The 19,031-nt window shown below is 45.3% G+C and overlaps 1 protein-coding gene across 4 annotated transcripts; it reads right to left on the bottom strand.

Annotated features, from left to right (window-relative positions):
• Nucleotides 1–605: 605 nt before the first annotated feature.
• LOC112252985 (protein Aster-C) lies at nucleotides 606–17,699 on the bottom strand. Of its 4 annotated transcripts, none has more exons than XM_024424805.2 (18): nucleotides 17,458–17,699; nucleotides 16,391–16,725; nucleotides 13,526–13,664; nucleotides 13,234–13,334; nucleotides 12,904–12,999; nucleotides 12,379–12,459; nucleotides 8,612–8,736; nucleotides 8,334–8,493; nucleotides 7,983–8,139; nucleotides 7,704–7,844; nucleotides 5,851–5,969; nucleotides 5,636–5,778; nucleotides 5,074–5,177; nucleotides 3,549–3,725; nucleotides 3,302–3,365; nucleotides 3,006–3,125; nucleotides 2,278–2,383; nucleotides 606–2,167 (listed from the first exon to the last, which is right to left on the bottom strand). In XM_024424805.2, exons 2-18 carry the CDS (start codon nucleotides 16,481–16,483, stop codon nucleotides 2,102–2,104), a joined length of 1,992 nt encoding a protein of 663 aa, XP_024280573.1. In that variant the 5' UTR covers nucleotides 16,484–16,725; nucleotides 17,458–17,699; the 3' UTR covers nucleotides 606–2,101. The 4 variants fall into 4 exon arrangements, with proteins under 4 accessions (XP_024280573.1, XP_024280574.1, XP_024280575.1 ...); XM_024424806.2 differs by having other exon boundaries at nucleotides 16,391–16,720; XM_024424807.2 differs by having other exon boundaries at nucleotides 16,391–16,531.
• Nucleotides 17,700–19,031: the final 1,332 nt, after the last annotated feature.

The following is a 19,031-nucleotide window of genomic DNA, read 5'->3' as shown; positions in this document are numbered from 1 at the left end:
TCAAAGGTCAAAGATAAGTGGCTAAATGTAACCTATCAACTGGAGAGCTAAGGCCGCTGTAAATTAAAGCACTTGTCTCGAACGAAGTTGATTTCAACAGCCACGATAATGATGCCTATTCATTTGAAAGACAGTGGGTGTTCTTACACATTAAAGGTAGACTTAGCAAATGACATTGCCTCTAGCAGCACCCCAGATATTGAGATGCAAGATTTCACTCACACACCATATCTGCGCAAATGCACGTTTCACGCTTTTAGCCAAAACAGCAGAGAACAGACACCATGCGGTTTACTTCATCTCTCGGAGTCTACCTTTAAGGACTTCGCTCAACTACAGTTACGGAATATGCAGCATCAGACTTCTGGAGCTGTCGATCGAGACACGGGGACCCCCAAGAGACCAATACTAACGAACCACCCACCTTCAGACTGTCAGCACAAATGCATGGGTGGTATTTCAACAAAGTGAAGTAACCCCTAACGCACTCTCACATGTGGTTAGTAAATCCTGTTATGTACCCTCCCCAGAGAATTAGGATCAAGGTAGAAAGAGCCTGATTGTACAGTCAGTGCTTTTACCCCCACCTCACATTAACAATAATATGTGGAGAAATATGGTTTCTTTATTCAAAGCATCAAATCGTTATCTTACAAATGTGCAAAATAGCCAACATAATTCAACTTCATATATGGATAGTGTGGAAAACAAATGTTAGTGTGTACCCTTTTAAACTAGTCACGTCCCACAGTTTACACTAATGCAATGTAAACAGCAAACAAAACTATGGAAGATTCCTGTGCAATTATAGAACAAGGATGGGTTTGACATAAAATGTCATATTGTACCGCCACACACGAGTGGTATTTGTTTGAGAAAATGTAAATGGTGATTAACAATAACAAAAAGCAAAGCTAACAAGGCACTAGTGTGGATTCAGCTCAGAATCCACTGCTCAAATTCTTAGTGGGTGTACAGATATGCAGTGCAGTGTTTGAGTGACTTGGCTTCCTGAATGGGTTTGTTTTACCATCATGTGGAATGAATATGAATTACAGAACATTCACTAACCCTCTTAATTTAGCTTATTGTATATGGAACGGTCATCAGGACTTTAACGTAATTAACTAAATGCAATCAGTATTATTATTTGCATATTTTAGCTCTAACCAATTAGTCCTGAGAAAGTTCACCTGGGTGTGTGTTCAGTGGGGTGCAACATTACAGAAGGTTCAGATAGAACTATATTATGTAGAATAAACATGCTTCTCCATCATGTAGAATAATGATTCATGACAGCTTTATAGAAGGCATTTCTATCTGCGGTGTTCAGAACACTGCACCCTTCTAAATACAACACTGATATTGAGCTCTGCTGTACATGTACAAACCAGCTGCAAAACCACCCAAAGATTATTTTCTTTTTTTAAATGAGTCATCTGTCAATCCAAAACAGCATAATTATTCACATTTACACGAGCAGAAACCCACAGCCATTCAAATATTATTAATAAATTACATTCAAAGTATTTTCTAATTGAAAAAAAATGTATTCTAAATCAATATAAAAAATATAAAAAGTACACAAGGCACCTGTGCAAAAAGTAAAAATCTTACATTGGGATTTATTTCTATAACATCATTGGTTAATCTGCTGTGATGAGCTTGGCAATGGAAGGGGTACGCAGTGAGGCATGCTGGGACTGCATGGAATATACAGTAGTCCAGAAGAACTTCAACTTAATCACCGTAACCCCAGAACATTAAGGAAGAATAAAGTACTCCCTAACCCAACAGACAATGGAACCTCACATAAACCCAAGTCCAATAGTCACCTCCCAGTGTTGGTGATGTTTGGGAACCATTCTCTTCCGCCACAGCGCAGGACCAACAGTTGAACTTTAAAAAAACATTAATCCACCTAGTAACACACTATCAATGGCCCTGGGACTTGTACCGTTGTTGCTCTTAGTAACAAGTAGTCGGTGTGTGGGTAGTCCCTATAGCAACACCCCTACTTGGGAGAGTGAGTCCTCTGAGGCGCATCCCTGTAGCCTTTACAACCCCAGGGTTCATAGGGCGTAGTGAAATCATGACGGCGTCACTGAGGTGTTGCTGTCCTATTGGTTACAAAGTTCTGCTGAAGCACCAATAGAGAGCAGCGGAGCTGGAGAGAAAAGAGGAAGAAAACGGTCAATGACCGTCCAGATACACCTGCAGGGGTCATCTGGGAGGCTGTGACACTGACACACCAACACAGCTGGTCATCTGACTCACCTGCTCCAGTAGGTTGATGGAGTCCTGTAGAACAGCTTTCAGCAACAGAGTCTCCTCTCTGGTCCTGTGTGGAGGGGCCGGTCCGTGACTAAAGTCTGGGGCAAAACTGAGGAGACGAACAAAGACAACAGGAGAGAGAATTCCTCAACATAGCTCACACCAACCCAATCGTCAGAGCAGTGATTACGCCAAGGAATGGAGAAGGAAAGGATGCTTCCAAGTCAGGTAAACTAAGGGGATGTGGCTGACCAAAACAACATTTAATTTGTTCAAATTAGATTAGGGTTAGGGGTTTGCTTAAGGTTAGGTTATAGATTTTGGCTAGTCGGGCTGTCAATTTTTTTATTTCACCTTTATTTAACCAGGTAGGCAAGTTGAGAACAAGTTCTCATTTACAACTGCGACCTGGCCAAGATAAAGCATAGCAGTGTGAACAGACAACACAGAGTTACACATGGAGTAAACAATTAACAAGTCCATAACACACTAGAAAAAAAAGAAAAAATAATAGTCTATATACATTGTGTGCAAAAGGCATGAGGTAGGCGAATAATTACAATTTTGCAGATTAACACTGGAGTGATAAATGATCAGATGGTCATGTGCAGGTCATGTGGGATGCTGGTCAGAGATGTCCCTTCAGTCTCTCTCACCTAAGTCTTGGAACAAGGCCTCAGCCACCCAGAGAGAAGTACTCGTAGGCTTTCACTCAGTGTACAGCAGCCTACCTGCTCTCGGTCCTCTCCCGGAGGCGGTTCTTGGTGCTCAGGTACATGCGTGTGACCACGTCCTCCATGGCCCACAGCTTAAAGAACAGCCCCAGGTTCAGTACTGTTAGGATCAGCATACTGGGAAGAGCAAGAGAGAGGAGGCAGTAAGGTTTCTGATTATTTGAGTTCAACAAACACCTGGCTAATATACTGCAAATACACACACGCCTAAGTACTGTTTGAGCTCATGGAGCAGAATGTACTCAGACAATAGAAAGGTTGCATGCTGATTTACGCTTTGAGTGTTGACTTACATGATGCTCATCCCAGCTACGATGGTAGAGACGTTCCACTGTGGACCCTTCATATCCATGGGATCTGACACACAACCGGAGACAGGAAGTCATTACAGGAGACACAGCTTGAATGGAAGACAGATGACTGCATTTTGTAGGTGATCAAGTCATGTGCTTGATTACTGATTGTTTGTATAGTATATGTAATGTTATTCATGTGTGCAGAAGATGGTTGTCCAGGGCTAAATAACAGAAGAACATGTACCTGTGTTGCCCTCTCTGTGAGGATCTAGGTCAGGCCTGTACTGGTTGCTGGGGTTCAGGTGCTCCTGTAGTGTCCGACTGAATGTCCTCCTCCGCCGGTGACGCAGCCCGCCAATTGTCTTACCGTGGTCTCCGCCTCCCTGGTTCAGCTCCGCCTCCTCTTCCATCAGCTCCGATTCTGTGATGACATAGGGTGAAAGGAAAAGTCAGGTTAAATGCCTTGGAAGAAGGGGGTGGATAAATGACTAGTAGAGGTGGTAAGGGTTATGTAGAGAGGACTGCCGTGCAATCTGTGGGGAGGGGTGGGGTTCTAATTGACTTCTCATGAGGCGAGTTGGACTGTCAGTGTGAGTGCAGGGCTTTGATTCAGATCTACTCTGACGAGACTTGAGCGGGTGACGAAGACGCGCCGTTATACACTATAGGAGAGGGGGCGACGGGTCGTTATACACTATAGGAGAGGGGGCGACGGGTCGTTATACACTATAGGAGAGGGGGGGTCGTTATACACTATAGGAGAGGGGGCGGGTCGTTATACACTATAGGAGAGGGGCGACGGGTCGGTATACACTATAGGAGAGGGGGCGACGGGTCGTTATACACTATAGGAGAGGGGGGGCGACGGGTCGTTATACACTATAGGAGAGGGGGGTCGTGACGGGGTCATTATACACTATAGGAGAGGGGGCGACGGGTCATTATACACTATAGGAGAGGGGGCGACGACGGAGGGGGCGACGGGTCGTTATACACTATAGGAGAGGGGGCGACGGGTCGTTATACACTATAGGAGAGGGGGTGGGGGCGACGGGTCATTATACACTATAGGAGAGGGGGTGACGGGGGGAGAGGGGGCGACGGGTCGTTATACACTATAGGAGAGGGGGGGTCGATACACTATAGGAGTCGACGGGTCGTATACACTATAGGAGAGGGGGGCGGAGAGGGGGCGGGGTCGTTATACACTATAGGAGAGGGGGGGGCGACGGGTCGTTATACACTATAGGAGAGGGGGTGATGGACAGAAACCAGTGAAGCAGCAACATACTTAGAGAGCAGGAGTTTATTATGGCCAACCCAACACACTCACAGGCAGAGACTCACTGGAGAAAGTGTAGTGTCACACGTACACTAACAAAATCGGGAAGCAAGTACAGGGAGTGAATTTAATACACAAACAATAGAACAAAGCAAGAAACACGAGTAGCGTACAGACATGAAACAAACAATAACGCCTGAGGAAAGAACCAAAGGGAGTGATAGATATAGGGGAGGTAATCAGGAAGGGGATGAATTCCAGGTGTGTCTCGTGAGGCGCAGGTGTGCGTAACGATGGTGACAAGTGTTCGTAATAATGCGTAAACTGGCGACAACGAACACCAGAGAGAGGAGTAGACTTGACATGGAAAGGCAGAAAGACACGCTCTCAGAGGAAAATACACTCAGAGATTAGCCAAGCGAGAAGGAGAGAGATATTCTGAAAGTTGGCGTGGGAGAAAGACGAGATCTCCAAGGCTGCTACTCACCCAGGTGTCTGAAGTAGTCCTCCAGGCCACTCCAGGAGTTCTTGGTGATAAAGGACTTGACCAGCCCCCACGGCTGCTTCTTATACTTCACATCAGTATACACCCTGAACACATCAGCACATCAACTCTCCAGTTGTAATTTAATCAGTTACATGGGTAATTAGTCACCAAACTCTCAAGTACCAAACAGTGCTGATTTTCGTTCTCTGTAATCAGGAACTGATTCAGATTGACCAATAGCTGCCAGCAAGAAGAGAGAACCAACAGTACATAGGCCAGCAATATGTGGAAGTGAATTTACCTAAGGATATTGGTCTTTGACACACAAAACCCACTGGGCACACACTGGTTGAATGAACCTTATTTTCACATCAGTGAAAGTCGGTTGAACCGACATGGAATAGACATCTGTGCCCAGTGGGAAACATGTAAAGGCACCTTTGCACTGAACAAAGACTGACCACAATGAGAAACTCAACCCCAATACCCTAAAAGTCCTTACACGAAAGTAAACAGAGCAAATATTAAAATGTCTGAAGGGTGTGTTGTCACTGCTGCTCACCTGAGTCGACACTTGTGTTTGGAGTGGCGGATGATACAGTAGAGGTTCTGAGTGTAGAAGTAGTCGTGGTACGGGACGTCGTGTGTGTAGACTTCCGCGTCGACGAGGTAGTACTGACCCTCCCTGGATTCCTTGTACAGGATCTGACAGGACAACAGAGTTAAACACTCTGGAAAACACACTATACAACACACACCCTGCAGACCTGGGCTCACCTGGTTCTCCGTGGCGGTGGAGAACTTGCCCACCAGAGGGTTGGTGATGGTGATGGTGTAGTTGAGACTCCTCTTCATGGCGCCTGACGCTTCACTCTGCCACGGGGCAAAGCTGGCATCTAAAGACAATCACACATAGGTTAACAAAACACACCTATTATTCTATTTGGTACTGCACTGAAATGGAAAGGCCTGAATTATTTCACACACACAAACACATCATTTGGACCAGGGATGGGCACATGCGACCCCCCCTTTGTAGGCCTGCGGATCAATCTCCTCCCCCCCAAAAAATACTCAGTCGGGGTCTCAACTAAATTTCGAAATTTGGTTGTGCATCAGCAGTTTCTCTTATGTCAGTCACTCATCTAGCCAAGCCAGCTAACATTTTATAGATTGGTAAGTTAGTCTAGACGATCTAAACCTTTAGCAATCATGGGCAAATAACTGACTGGGTGGGCCCCCATTAAATTTTGTTCGTCACTCTCACTCAGATATACACTTTAGTTTTAAATATCTCTCTGCCCCATGGCAAACTGTGTATAAAACTGCACATTTTTCTCTCCGCCCCTCCACCATTGTTTAGTAAGGCAGAGGGGCCCTCCAAACAAGTTTTTACTTAGGGCCCCCAAAAGGATCTGACTGCATGTGTGAGTACTGTATGCAGATCCAGGAGCCACTGTGGCCCCTCGTTGTGCACATCCCAATTTAGAAATTACAACAACTCTCTGGCATTCACATTCAAAAGATTGATTAGGATGGATTACTCATCACAAGCTGAGGCCTGTGCCACATAACAGGGAGCGCTGAGGCCTGTGCCACATAACAGGGAGCGTTGAGGACTGTGCCACATAACAGGGAGCGCTGAGGCCTGTGCCACATAACAGGGAGCGCTGAGGCCTGTGCCACATAACAGGGAGCGCTGAGGCCTGTGCCACATAACAGGGCGCTGAGCGCTGAGGACTGTGCCACATAACAGGGAGCGCTGAGGCCTGAGGCCTGTGCCACATAACAGGGAGCGCTGAGGCCTGTGCCACATAACAGGGAGCGCTGAGGCCTGTGCCACATAACAGGGAGCGCTGAGGCCTGTGCCACATAACAGGGAGCGCTGAGGCCTGTGCCACATAACAGGGAGCGCTGAGGCCTGTGCCACATAACAGGGAGCGCTGAGGCCTGTGCCACATAACAGGGAGCGCTGAGGCCTGTGCCACATAACAGGGAGCGCTGAGGCCTGTGCCACATAACAGGGAGCGCTGAGGCCTGTGCCACATAACAGGGAGCGCTGAGGACTGTGCCACATAACAGGGAGCGTTGAGGACTGTGCCACATAACAGGGAGCGTTGAGGACGTGCCACATAACAGGGAGGAGGACTGTGCCACATAACAGGGAGCGTTGAGGACTGTGCCACATAACAGGGAGCGTTGAGGACTGTGCCACATAACAGGGAGCGCTGAGGACTGTGCCACATAACAGGGAGCGTTGAGGACTGTGCCACATAACAGGGAGCGCTGAGGACTGTGCCACATAACAGGGAGCGTTGAGGACTGTGCCACATAACAGGGAGCGTTGAGGACTGTGCCACATAACAGGGAGCGTTGAGGACTGTGCCACATAACAGGGAGCGTTGAGGCCTGTGCCACATAACAGGGAGCGCTGAGGACTGTGCCACATAACAGGGAGCGTTGAGGACTGTGCCACATAACAGGGAGCGTTGAGGACTGTGCCACATAACAGGGAGCGCTGAGGACTGTGCCACATAACAGGGAGCGTTGAGGACTGTGCCACATAACAGGGAGCGCTGAGGACTGTGACATAACAGGGAGTGTTTAGGGTGGATGGGGTGATGACTCACTGGTGATCTTCCTGATGTTCATGAATCTTCGTATGAAGTGAGAGTCAGTAAAGAGCAGCTCAAACATCTTCTCTGCGCTGATGTTGAAGACCTTGTTCACATAGAGCCTGCCCTGCTGCTCGGAGACACACACCCTCTCCTCTATAAGAGACACCGGGAGAGGGGTTAACATGATCTGAGGAATGCCTCTGAAAACACATCTAAGATGGTGTCAATAGCATCACACAAACACATACTCTAAAGATGCATGCATTTAACACATTTGGGAATCATTCTCACCCTCCTCTGCGCTCTCCGAGCCGCTCTGTTCAGAGAAGTGGTCCAGGTTAGTGTTAAGGTCCAGAGAGAGCTCTGAGCGCTTGGAGACCCTCTCCGGGGCAGAGCGGTCCAGGGATGGGTCAGGAGTGCACTGAGACGAGGTGCTGTGAGCATCATCCTGTAGGACACAAACACAATGGCAATGTCACTCTGGCTATGGAAGCCTTGCTATATACATGTATGCCATCAATGGGACTCATCCTTCATTTGCAAAACTCAGACAATGAAGAAACAATATAGACATTATGCCTCTACAGAGATCACTTAATATCATCCAAGCCTTTTGTGGCATTAACATGCCAGGTGTCGTACCGCATTCCTCGAATTGGCGGTGCTCTGTCCGAGGGGTGAGGGTAAGTCCTCTCCCTGGGGCGTGTTGGGCTCAAAGGAGCCCTGATCCCCTGGCTGGAGGCGCAGAGTAGACGGCCTCTCCAGCCTCCCAGAGTCCTCTCCACCGGGCCTCATGGTCAGGCTGCCAGGGACCAGATGGGGAAACAGATTAAAGAAATGTGTCAGACAGATGTAGGTGAATGCATGCTGTTCACCATGCAGCACCAGATTGATAGATGAAGAGTCCTGCTAGTCCTCACCTAGTGTGTGTCTGCGTGGTTGATTCTGCTGATCCCTGTAGACTCTCCATTTCTTCATGGCTCAGGCCCAGATCATTACCATAGTGCTGCTTGACCACCAGCCACAGCTCCAGACTAGTCAATGGCTAGGAGAGAGAGAGGACAGAGGAGAGAGGGGGTTTAATTGGGAGGAACAGAGGTTGGCACACAGCAAACAGTGGGGCTTGATTAGATTTTTGGTATCATGGAAAAGCAACTGATTTTGGTGTACACAGTTCCATCATCCATCAGCTGCTTGTAGGCTATAGCTAGCAAGAGCTCAATCGCAATAGTCAAAATCATGAGGATTAATTCCCCTGTCTGGCTTCCTCCAACATAACCATTTTCTACCTGTGCATGAATCTCACATCACCTCCAGTCTTAGTTTCAACCAAACAAAACAGCCCTAACCTGCTCCACACTGATGCCACAAGATATCAAAAAGCAACTCACTGTAGATTAGCTCTTAAGAAATGCAAACAATTATATAAAGAACTGACGCAAAGACGATAGCTGCTACCTTGCGCAGTTAAATTGTAGCCTATAGCTATTGATTAACAGCTACAAAATATACTCAGCAAAAAAAGAAACGTCCCTTCTTCAGGACCCTGTCTTTCAAAGATATTTCGTAAAAATCCAAATACCTTCACAGATCTTAAACACTGTTAAACACTGTTTCCCATGCTTGTTCAATTAACCATGAACAATTAATGAACATGTACCTGTGGAACGGTCATTAAGAAACTAACAGCTTACAGACAGTAGACAATTAAGGTCACAGTTATGAAAACTTAGTACACTAAAGAGGCTTTTCTACTGACTCTGAAAAACACCAAAGGAAAGATGCCAAGGGCCCCTGCTCATCTGCATGAACGTGCCTTAGGCATGCTGCAAGGAGGCATGAGGACTGCAGATGTGGCAATAAATTGCAATGTCCGTACTGTGAGACGCCTAAGACTGGGCTACAGGGAGACAGGACGGACAGCTGATCGTCCTCGCAGTGGCAGACCACGTGTAGCAACACCTGCACAGAATCCATACATCTGAACATCACACCTGCGGGACAGGTACAGGATGGCAACAACTGCCCAAGTTACACCAGGAACACACAATCCCTCCATCAGTACTCAGACTGTCCGCAATAGGCTGAGAGAGGCTGGACTGAGGGCTTGTAGGCCTGTTGTAAGGCAGGTCCTCACCAAACATCACCGGCAACATCGCCTATGTGCACAAACTCACCGTCGCTGGACCAGACAGGACTGGTAAAAAAGTGCTCTTCACTGACAAGTGGCGGTTTTGTCTCACCAGGGGTGATGGTCAGATTCACATTTGTCATTGAAGGAATGAGCGTTACACCAAGGCCTGGACTCTGGAGTGGGATCAATTTGGAGGTGGAGGGTCCATCATGGTCTGGGGCAGTGTGTCACAGCATCATCGAACTGAGCTTGTTGTCATTGCAGGCAATCTCAACGCTGTGCGTTACAGGGAATACATCCTCCTCCCTCATGTGGTACCCTTCCTGCAGGCTCATCCTGACATGACCCTCCAGCATGACAATGCCACCTGCAAGACAGGAATGTCAGTGTTCTGGCATGGCCAGCGACGAGCCCAGATCTCAATCCCATTGAGCACGTCTGGGACCTATTGGATCGGAGGGTGAGGGCTAGGGCCATTGCCCCCAAAAATGTCTGGGAACTTGCAGGTGCCTTGGTGGAAGAGTGGGATATCACAGCAAGAACTGGCAAATCTGGTGCAGTCCATGAGAAGATGCACTGCAGTACTTAATGCAGCTGGTGGCCACACCAAATACTGACTTAATTTTTATTTTGACCGCTCCCTTTGTTCAGGGACACATTATTGAATTTGTTAGTCACATGTCTGTGGAACTTGTTCAGTTTATGTCTCAGTTGTTGAATTTTGTTATGGTCATACAAATATTTACACGTTAAGTTTGCTGAAAATATATCCAGTTGACTGTGAGAGGACGTTTCTTTTTTTTTGCTGAGTGTAGATTGTATTTGTCATAGTGTCCATAAACAAAGTATATATTTTTAAACTATATGGAGGGAGAATAATAAGTAAATGTAGATTAGAAATGTATTTGGAGTTTGTTCAATCGTTCAAAAAAAAAACCCAATTTATTATGATTGATTTCCTACAAACAGGCACGCGGGGCACCTGCCCTGGAGGTCAGAGGTCCCCCCGATAGCATATAAAACACGTCATAAGCCATGACAAAATACGTCGAATTGCAGATAATTAGCTTTAAAAAAAACGGAAAATAAAGTAGGTGCCCCGAGAACCCAAATCCAGCCCTGCCCATGCAACAGAATCCATTCAAGCAAGCCCCATATAGAACCAGTTTCTTCAATCCAAATTACACACACCTGATCATCATTTAGATGAATTGTTACCAATCAAGTCAAAATAACAATTTTAAAAGATGTTTTACTTACTTCTCTGTAGCCATTTTACTCTGTTCTGGTCTCTGGACTGAACTGTAATAACCTGTACACTGTCACAAAACAATCAGGAAGTCCTAGCGCCCTCAGCCCGACAATTGGGACACGAGCGCTCCACCCATTGATACAGAGATAGGTAGCCTCGATAACAGCTCTACTGAATGCCAAAACTCTGGTTCAGTGACAACGAAAATCAGATCGGTTGATGAATAGCCTCTTTGGGGCGTAATGCAAACGACTGCCCTGAAGAATGGATAGGTAATGAAAAGACAGATCTTTCTGTCTTAAGCAAATAAACCTTCCTAGCCACACCTTGAGGGGTCATTGAACTTTACCGTCATTCGCTAACTCCCGAGTCACACTAGTGTTATTGTGGAGTTGTTTGCACAGCTTAATTCCCTTGGTCCACAGTCTTCCGGGTATTACACTAGTTGGCCATAGAGTCTGCATTCATTCCAGGTGCTAGAATGTTTTAGCCCCACTTTGCTACATTATAAAAAAAAAAATAATGCCATTCTATTCCCCTTGTATACTACATAATAACCGAATGTTAGGGGCAAGGGGCCAGTCCGAGGAGCATGGTGTGTACTCAGGATTGATTAGATAAGAGCAGTCTGCCAGGGTAAAGTCACAAAAGCCTTGCATACTAAATAGGACTGCAGATAAGTTGCATGGAGCTATGATAGTGTCCATGTTGCAGGGTTATCTGGTTATCTAGTCGTTGACTTTCTTCATGTCACTGGATCAATGCCATTCCATAGGTGATTACCGGGAACACGTTGCCACAGAGACACAGAGCCAAGGTCAGTTTAACTTGTTATCAAGGGTAGGATTGAGTGAGGGGAAGATGATCCAAGATCTGTGCTTAACATAACTCCTACTTATAGAAATGCCCTTGCCATAGAAATTCTTGCTGTCGAGACAACCAAAACCATGGTGACAACAATGTTGGAAGGGGGGGGGGGACAGGGCACTGTGTAACTGGGTGTGGAAAAGGCCCAGTGTTGAAAGGAGGGGACATTCTGGGTGTCCCATTTCCAGTGTTTTTGACAGCCCTCATTCCATATCCACACCCTGCTCTATCTGGACAGGACAGTTTCAACATAAACAGAACCGTGGACCTGCCATAGCTAACAGTACTTTACACCCAGGGTGCATCCTGAATATGGCACAGGGCCCATGTTAAAAGTAGTGCACTTTATAGGGAATAGGGTGCCATTTGGGATGCATCCCCCAGTGAGTGAAGCAAGGTTATATGAGGTCGCTGTCAGCTGATCTGTGCCTCACCTTGTCCATCAGTGTGTTCTGCCACATCCGGAACACTCCCTGGTAACTCTTCTCTCTGGCTGAGAAGGAAGTGAAGAACAACTGCAGGGAAGAGAGAAGCTTCAGTTCAAATTAAAATTCCACCCCAAAAACTGTCTGTTTTGCATATCAGCAATCAAGTTTAAAATATATAACTACTGAAATGAAATACAGCCGGTATGATGCATTTTGCATCATATGATTCCCCAAAAAAATATTAATCCCAAAATGTTTTGCATGTCAAAAAATTTTGGGATATAGTACTACAATATAGTTTTTGTGTGGAGTTTTGCTTTAATATTATTGCAGTGATGACCGTCTATTGGTTTGCATTGAGGACAGACAGAAGCATGTTATTTTGTCAGTGCTGCTGTACTCTTGAGTATGAAAAGTTGCTTGATGGGTTAAACCATGAAAAGCACAGGGTCTCTTAACTCTGGTCCAAGGCGTTAGTGCAACTGTCCAGGGATATTGAACAGAACCCAGGTGTTGTTTGAGTGACTGTACCTTCTCAGAGTCTGTGCAGATCTGAATGGCGTTGGGAATCAGCCGTGCGGTCTTCTCTCTGTACATGGCCTTGATGTCCCTCAGAGTCAAGACTATCTACGACCACAGAGCACAGTGATGTCCCTCAAGAGTCTAGGCTATCTACGACCACAGAGACGTCCCTCAGACTCTAGGCTATCTACGATTCCAGAGCACACTGATCACATCCTTAACACGACCAGAATAATGCAATATATATACATATTTACAATATATCATTATCCAATTTAATTCATCCTCTAAACAGAAAACGGTGCCTTTATTTTTCCTTTCCCTCATGTGTGAGCTCACCTTTGTCCCCCAAAACACATTGCTATAGAAACAGAGCCAGTTCTCCGACAGGTAGAGGCGTCCCTGCAGTAGAATGTCTCTCTGGAGGGCACAGGTGTAGTCTGGGGAAAATACATGGGACGCAGCGAGAGATGGGTATACACTTAGACACAGGTAAGGTACAGGTGTGCTGGTATATGCAGGTAAGCTCTGTATATAGGACGTCTGGTGAGAGAGGTGCCGATATGTTTGGTTTTTGAGAGCTGGTGATAGGGGAGCCGTATCTGGCTTCTTTCTCTCACACACAACTCACCCACAATGAGTCTCTCTGACTCAGGCAGTTCTCTGAACAACTTCCTAAACTCATCAACCCTCTGTTTGTAGGTGGGGGCAGGCAGGGCTTGGGGGGCGGCCAGACACTGGCCATGAGGGTCGGATCTCGGATTAACAGGCTGCAGAAATAACATTAGAAATCACATCAAAGCTCATTTGAAAACAAATTACTATACTACAGAGGTCATGCTGGCTGAACCTCTGTTGAATTCAGTATATATTAATCTGACAATTGGTCAATATGCTCTCGCTATTCAGTAAATACAGAGAAGGCCAAGAACTGAACACTAATTCAGCTGAAAAACAGTATCACCCCACAAGCTTTGTACATTGTCAGTGTTGGGGAAGCTACTCTGAAAATATCTATTACTTCACACCAAAATAAGTTACGCTACACTAAAGCTACCCCTATGAAAAAGTAGTTAACTACATCCAAACTACTTCCTGAGAAATTCTAATATACAAATCTGAAATGTCAGACTACAAATTGCAAGAGCAGATCTGTTTGGGGTTATACAGTGCCTTCGGAAAGTATTCAGACCCCTTGAATTTTTCCACTTTGATACAAACCTATTCTAAAATGGATTACAGTTTTTAAAAAACTAAGTGAAAAGTTTCAGAAATTTCAGCAAATGTATTAAAATCATAAACAGAAATGCCATAATTTACATAACTATTCAGACCCTTTGCTATGTGACTCGAATTTGAGCTCCGGTGCATCCTGTTTCCATTGACCATCCTTGAGATGTTTCTACAACTTGATTCGAGTCCACCTGTAGTAAATGTAATTGATTGGACATGATTTGGAAAGGCACACATCTGTCTATACAAGGTCCAACAGTTGACAGTGCATGTCAGAACAAAAACCAAGCCAAGAGGTCAAAGACAGGATTGTGTCGAGGCACAGATCTCAGGAAGGGTACCAAAAACATCTGCAGCATTGAAGGTCCCCAAGAACACACCGGCCTCCCTCATTCTTAAATGGAAGAAGTTTGGAACCACCAAGACTCTTCCTAGAGCTGGCCTCCCTGCCAAGCTGAGCAATCAGGGGAGAAGGGCCTTGGTCAGGGAGGTGACCAAGAACAACATAGTGACTGACAGCTCTAGAGTTCCTCTGTGGAGATAGAAGAAACTTCCAGAAGGACAACCATCTCTGCAGCACTCCACCAATCAGACCTTTATGGTAGAGTGACCAGATGGAAGCCAGTCCTCAGTAAAAAGGTACATGACAGCCCGCCAAAAGGTTCCTAAAGGAGAAACAAGATTCTCTGGTCTGATGAAACAAAGATTGAACTCTTTGGCCTGAATGCCAGAGGCACGTTTGGAGGAAACCTGGCTCCATTCCCACAGTGAAGCATGGTGGTGAAGCATGGTGGTGGTAGCATCATGCTGTGGGGATGTTTTCCAGCAGCAGGGACTGGGAGAGTAGTCTGAATCGAGGCAAAGATGAACGAACCAAAGTACAGAGAGATCCTTTTATAACCTGCTCCAGAGAGCTCAAGACCTCAGACTGGGGCGAAGGTACACCTTCCAACAGGTCAACGACCCTAAGCACACAGCCAAGACAATGCAAGAGTGGCTTCAGTGGCTTCGGGACAAGTCTCTGAATGTCCTTGAGTTGTCTAGCCAGAGCCCGGACTTGAACCGGATCAAACATCTCTGGAGAGACCTGAAAATAGCTGTGCAGCAACGCTTCCCATCCAACCTGACAGCATGAGAGGATCTGTAGAGAAGAATGGGAGAAACTCCCCAAATACTGGTGTGCCAAACTTTTAGCGTCATACCCCTGAAGAGTCGAGGCTGTAATCGCTGCCAAAGGTGTTTCAACAAAGTACTGAGTAAAGGGTCTGAATTCTTATGTCAATCTGCTAAGTTTTATTTGTATTACATTTGCCAACATTTCTAAAAACCTATTTTTGCTTTTTCATTATGGGGTATTGTGTGTAGATTGAGGGGGGGGGGACTATTTAATCCATTTTAGAATAAGGCTAACAAAATGTGGAATAAGTCAAGGGGTCTGAAGACTTTGACAGCACTGTACATTAACAATGTGTCATTCAGCCTATTAAAACACAAACAGGTTGTTTGAAGTGAGAATTAAGCAGGCCTGATGCCCCAAAAAAGGAAATAGCCTACTTCATACACATTTATTTTTACAAAAAAACTAGTCTAGTTCCAGTACTTAGTTACATCACTACATGGAGAAACAAAGAACCACTGAAAACACTACCTAGATTTAGATTACTAGTTGAACTGCATGTATTTTATTTAACTAGGCAGGTCAGTTAAGAACTAATTCTTATTTACAATGACAGCCTACCGGGGAACAGTGGGTTAACTGCTGTGTTCAGGGGCAGAACGACAGATTTGTACCGTTTCAGCTTGAGGATTCAAGCCAGCAACCTTTCGGTTACTAGCCCAACACTCTAACCACTAGGCTACTTGCCGCCCCGTGTAGTTGTGTCACTAGTACATCAAGTCAACAGCTAATGTAATGATATGTCTACATAACACATTGGAGAAGAGTCAGAATGGTCTTCTCCACTAGAGTGCAGTAACAGTTGATGGTTTGATGTGTGTATGAGTGGGGAGTAGGCAGGCTTCAGCAGCCTCCTGTGATAGATGTGCCATGAGGGGAGGACGGCTCATAATGGCCAGAACGGAGCAAAGGGAATGGCATCAAACACCTGGAAACCATTCGTTTGGTGTTTGATACCATTACACGCCAGTCATTACCACAAGCCTGTTCTCCCCAATTAAGGTGCCACCAACCTCCTGTGTATACTATGTAGGGGTAAGTGCATGATAGTCAGACAGGTAAACAGAGGGGCTCCCTGCATCTTACCTCATGATCCTCAGAATTCCACCTATACTCCCCCATGGAGGCTGTCTCGTCTGTGACATCAGTGCCCACCCCTGACCGGGACACCTGGTCCATCAGATCCACTGTTCCGCTGACTGGGTAGTAGAGATAGAGGCCTAGTAGCTTTAGCACACAAGATAATTCCAGCAGTCCATGTCAGTATAGCAGGACTACTGGACTGGACATCCTGCTGCTATAAAGGGATTTGTTTGTTCATGGCTGGTCTCCACTGAAGATGGTCAAACTTTGCAGACCATGCTAAGAGGTATGAGGATGGAATTGATATCCTATGCAGGACTCTGGCTTAACCCACTTTTCTGATGAGAGAGTGAGAGCACAAAGAAAGAGGCACAACAAAACTGGTTTATCCTGCCCTGCCTGTCACCCAGGAGAAACATTGTGTTCTGAATGAGAAGTGTTTTGAGATTATTTAATATCATTAGTTCTATGAATTGATACATTCTGATCACTTTGAATACATATGTATATTCTGCGCTCTCAGGCGAACTTGTCATTTCCATTTTGTTCGCAGTGAGTTCAAAAGACTGGACATGAAGAGCAAACATTTTAGCAGTACGAATCTCAAGTGATTAACAAGATTGTATGAGATCTAAACACTGCGTAAAGGGAGATGAGTCTTTGCTCGTCCACTGTGCCAAATTCCATTGGCATACGGGCCTACATGCCACGTTTGGGTGGTAGTCGCGACTAGGAAACTCGGAAATGTCCGACTTGCTAACTGGTTGTAGTTATACACGTGCCGCGTTCAAACAGTCGGAAATGTCCGAGTTTTCTTAGTTCCGACTAGCACGTGAACGTGACAATAGTGCGTGATCGCATCAGGCCAGTTGTCAAATTCATCATCCATCACCATAGTTGCTTTCAATACAATAGTTAACGACTTGGAATAGCGACTTGGATGACAGTCAAAACATTTTTCCCAGTCAGCTCTTTTTTTTCAAGTTGTTTTGAACGAGGCACATATCTGATCTCCTGTGGGATACAACATCAGTAATAAGCAGGTAAGACGGTGCACATTCATAACCTACCTGGAAATGACACGAGATCTTTATCTTCTGCACGGAGTCCTATGTGTGTCCGGGATGAATCTTTGTGAAGACCCAAATTCTTGTAAGCATGTCACCACCGGCTCCGTTTGACATGTGTCATTCATGCAAAACTAACTCAGGCCTTTCCTTCGGCAATGTGCACCGGTAGGTTCCTTAAATAAATGTGTGGCGTCATAAATAGCCTATATGTGCTGCAAGCCCGTCCACCTGATAACAGGTGAGACGAGTGGACGGATGCTGCGTTCATAACCATGTGGGAAGGTAGTATTTACCGTATTCGAGTACGATGGGAAAAATCAGTTGAACGGCCATCCAACTGGTAATTACTAGTGGGAAACTAATCTCTCATCCATGAGCTCCGACTTCTTCCACATGTTGAACTCTGACGTCACCTACTAAGGAAATTACAGCATTTACAGCAGTTAAATACAACAAAATATTACTTATAAAAAATGTTTTTATTTATTTTTATTTCACCTTTATTTAACCAGGTAGTCTAGTTGAGAACAAGTTCTCATTTACAACTGCGACCTGGCCAAGATAAAGCAATCTACTAATGGTTTTTGAACACAATTTGTTCACAAGCATGATAGCTGTACTTTTAGTTCATGGATAATGATTGCCATTAGTCAATCAGCACTTCTCAAAGAGTTCAACGCATGTGAATGCACCTAACTTCTATTTATGACTTCACAACGGGTAATCACCACCTTCCCACTTGGTTATGAATGTAGCATTAACTTTTCACCTGACCTAGCCCATAGAGGAAAATACCATGAAGGGGTGGTCACCATGGTCATGCTTTGCTCATTACCATTTGCATACTTTAACTGGTGGCTGTCAAACAGGTCTAAAAAGAGCCATCATTCTTTGTTCTGTTCAAACCTCACAGATCTTGTTCTAGAGCTGCATTACCAAATCAGTTCTCTCTACTCCCATTTCAAAGAATGTTAATTGGCAGGCACAGGATGCAATACATCTAGCTTTTATATTTTTAACAGGCAAATTCTGAGAATATGTTTTATTGTACCTGCCCGACCTAAGGCTGAGCCTTCAACACCTGCATGAGCCCCCAAATGATTTTTTTTTAAATTAAGATAATTTTTATGGGAGATCACACAAACAAACAAAATTGTGCATCAAATTATTTTTGTTCAGTGCAGCTGTACTGCAAAAACATCACAGCTCAGTAACTAATCAAAACTATCTAGCTACATACTTTATATAAGTACTGCAGTCACTGAAACTAGTCAAGGAGAGGAATGTATGTGTGTAGTTTCACTAGTTGTGTCTGACAAACACTCCTCTGCCACTAAGCACATTCAGAGACAAAACTAAAGGGCGGAGTGCCACAGATTCCACATAGGAATTAGAGACACATAGCAAGGCTAGTCCAACCAGCAGCACCAGAATTATTATTTTGTCACCCTCACACACCCATCCTCCCCTTAATAAGATGCTACCAACCTCCTGTGGTGTATATACTTATTAACATGTTCACCTGTATGTTCACCACTATTGTTAGTACAGTACATAAACTAGTAGCAACCTGT

The sequence above is a fragment of the Oncorhynchus tshawytscha genome, linkage group LG29 (assembly GCF_018296145.1).
Source record: "Oncorhynchus tshawytscha isolate Ot180627B linkage group LG29, Otsh_v2.0, whole genome shotgun sequence".
Lineage (NCBI taxonomy): Eukaryota > Metazoa > Chordata > Actinopteri > Salmoniformes > Salmonidae > Oncorhynchus > Oncorhynchus tshawytscha.
The sequence above is the reverse complement of the archived record's forward strand: the minus strand, read 5'-3'. Positions and strand labels throughout refer to the sequence as shown.

Excerpts from the sequence above, each read along its gene's own strand:
- LOC112252985 (XM_024424805.2), bottom strand. The coding sequence starts at position 16,483 with ATGGACCAGGTGTCCCGGTCAGGGGTGGGCACTGATGTCACAGACGAG. Across the intron at positions 8,737-12,378 it reads AGAACACACTGATGGACAAG|CCATTGACTAGTCTGGAGCT; the intron begins GTGAGGCACAGA and ends TCTCTCTCCTAG. Across the intron at positions 2,384-3,005 it reads CGGGAGAGGACCGAGAGCAG|TTTTGCCCCAGACTTTAGTC; the intron begins GTAGGCTGCTGT and ends TCGTCTCCTCAG.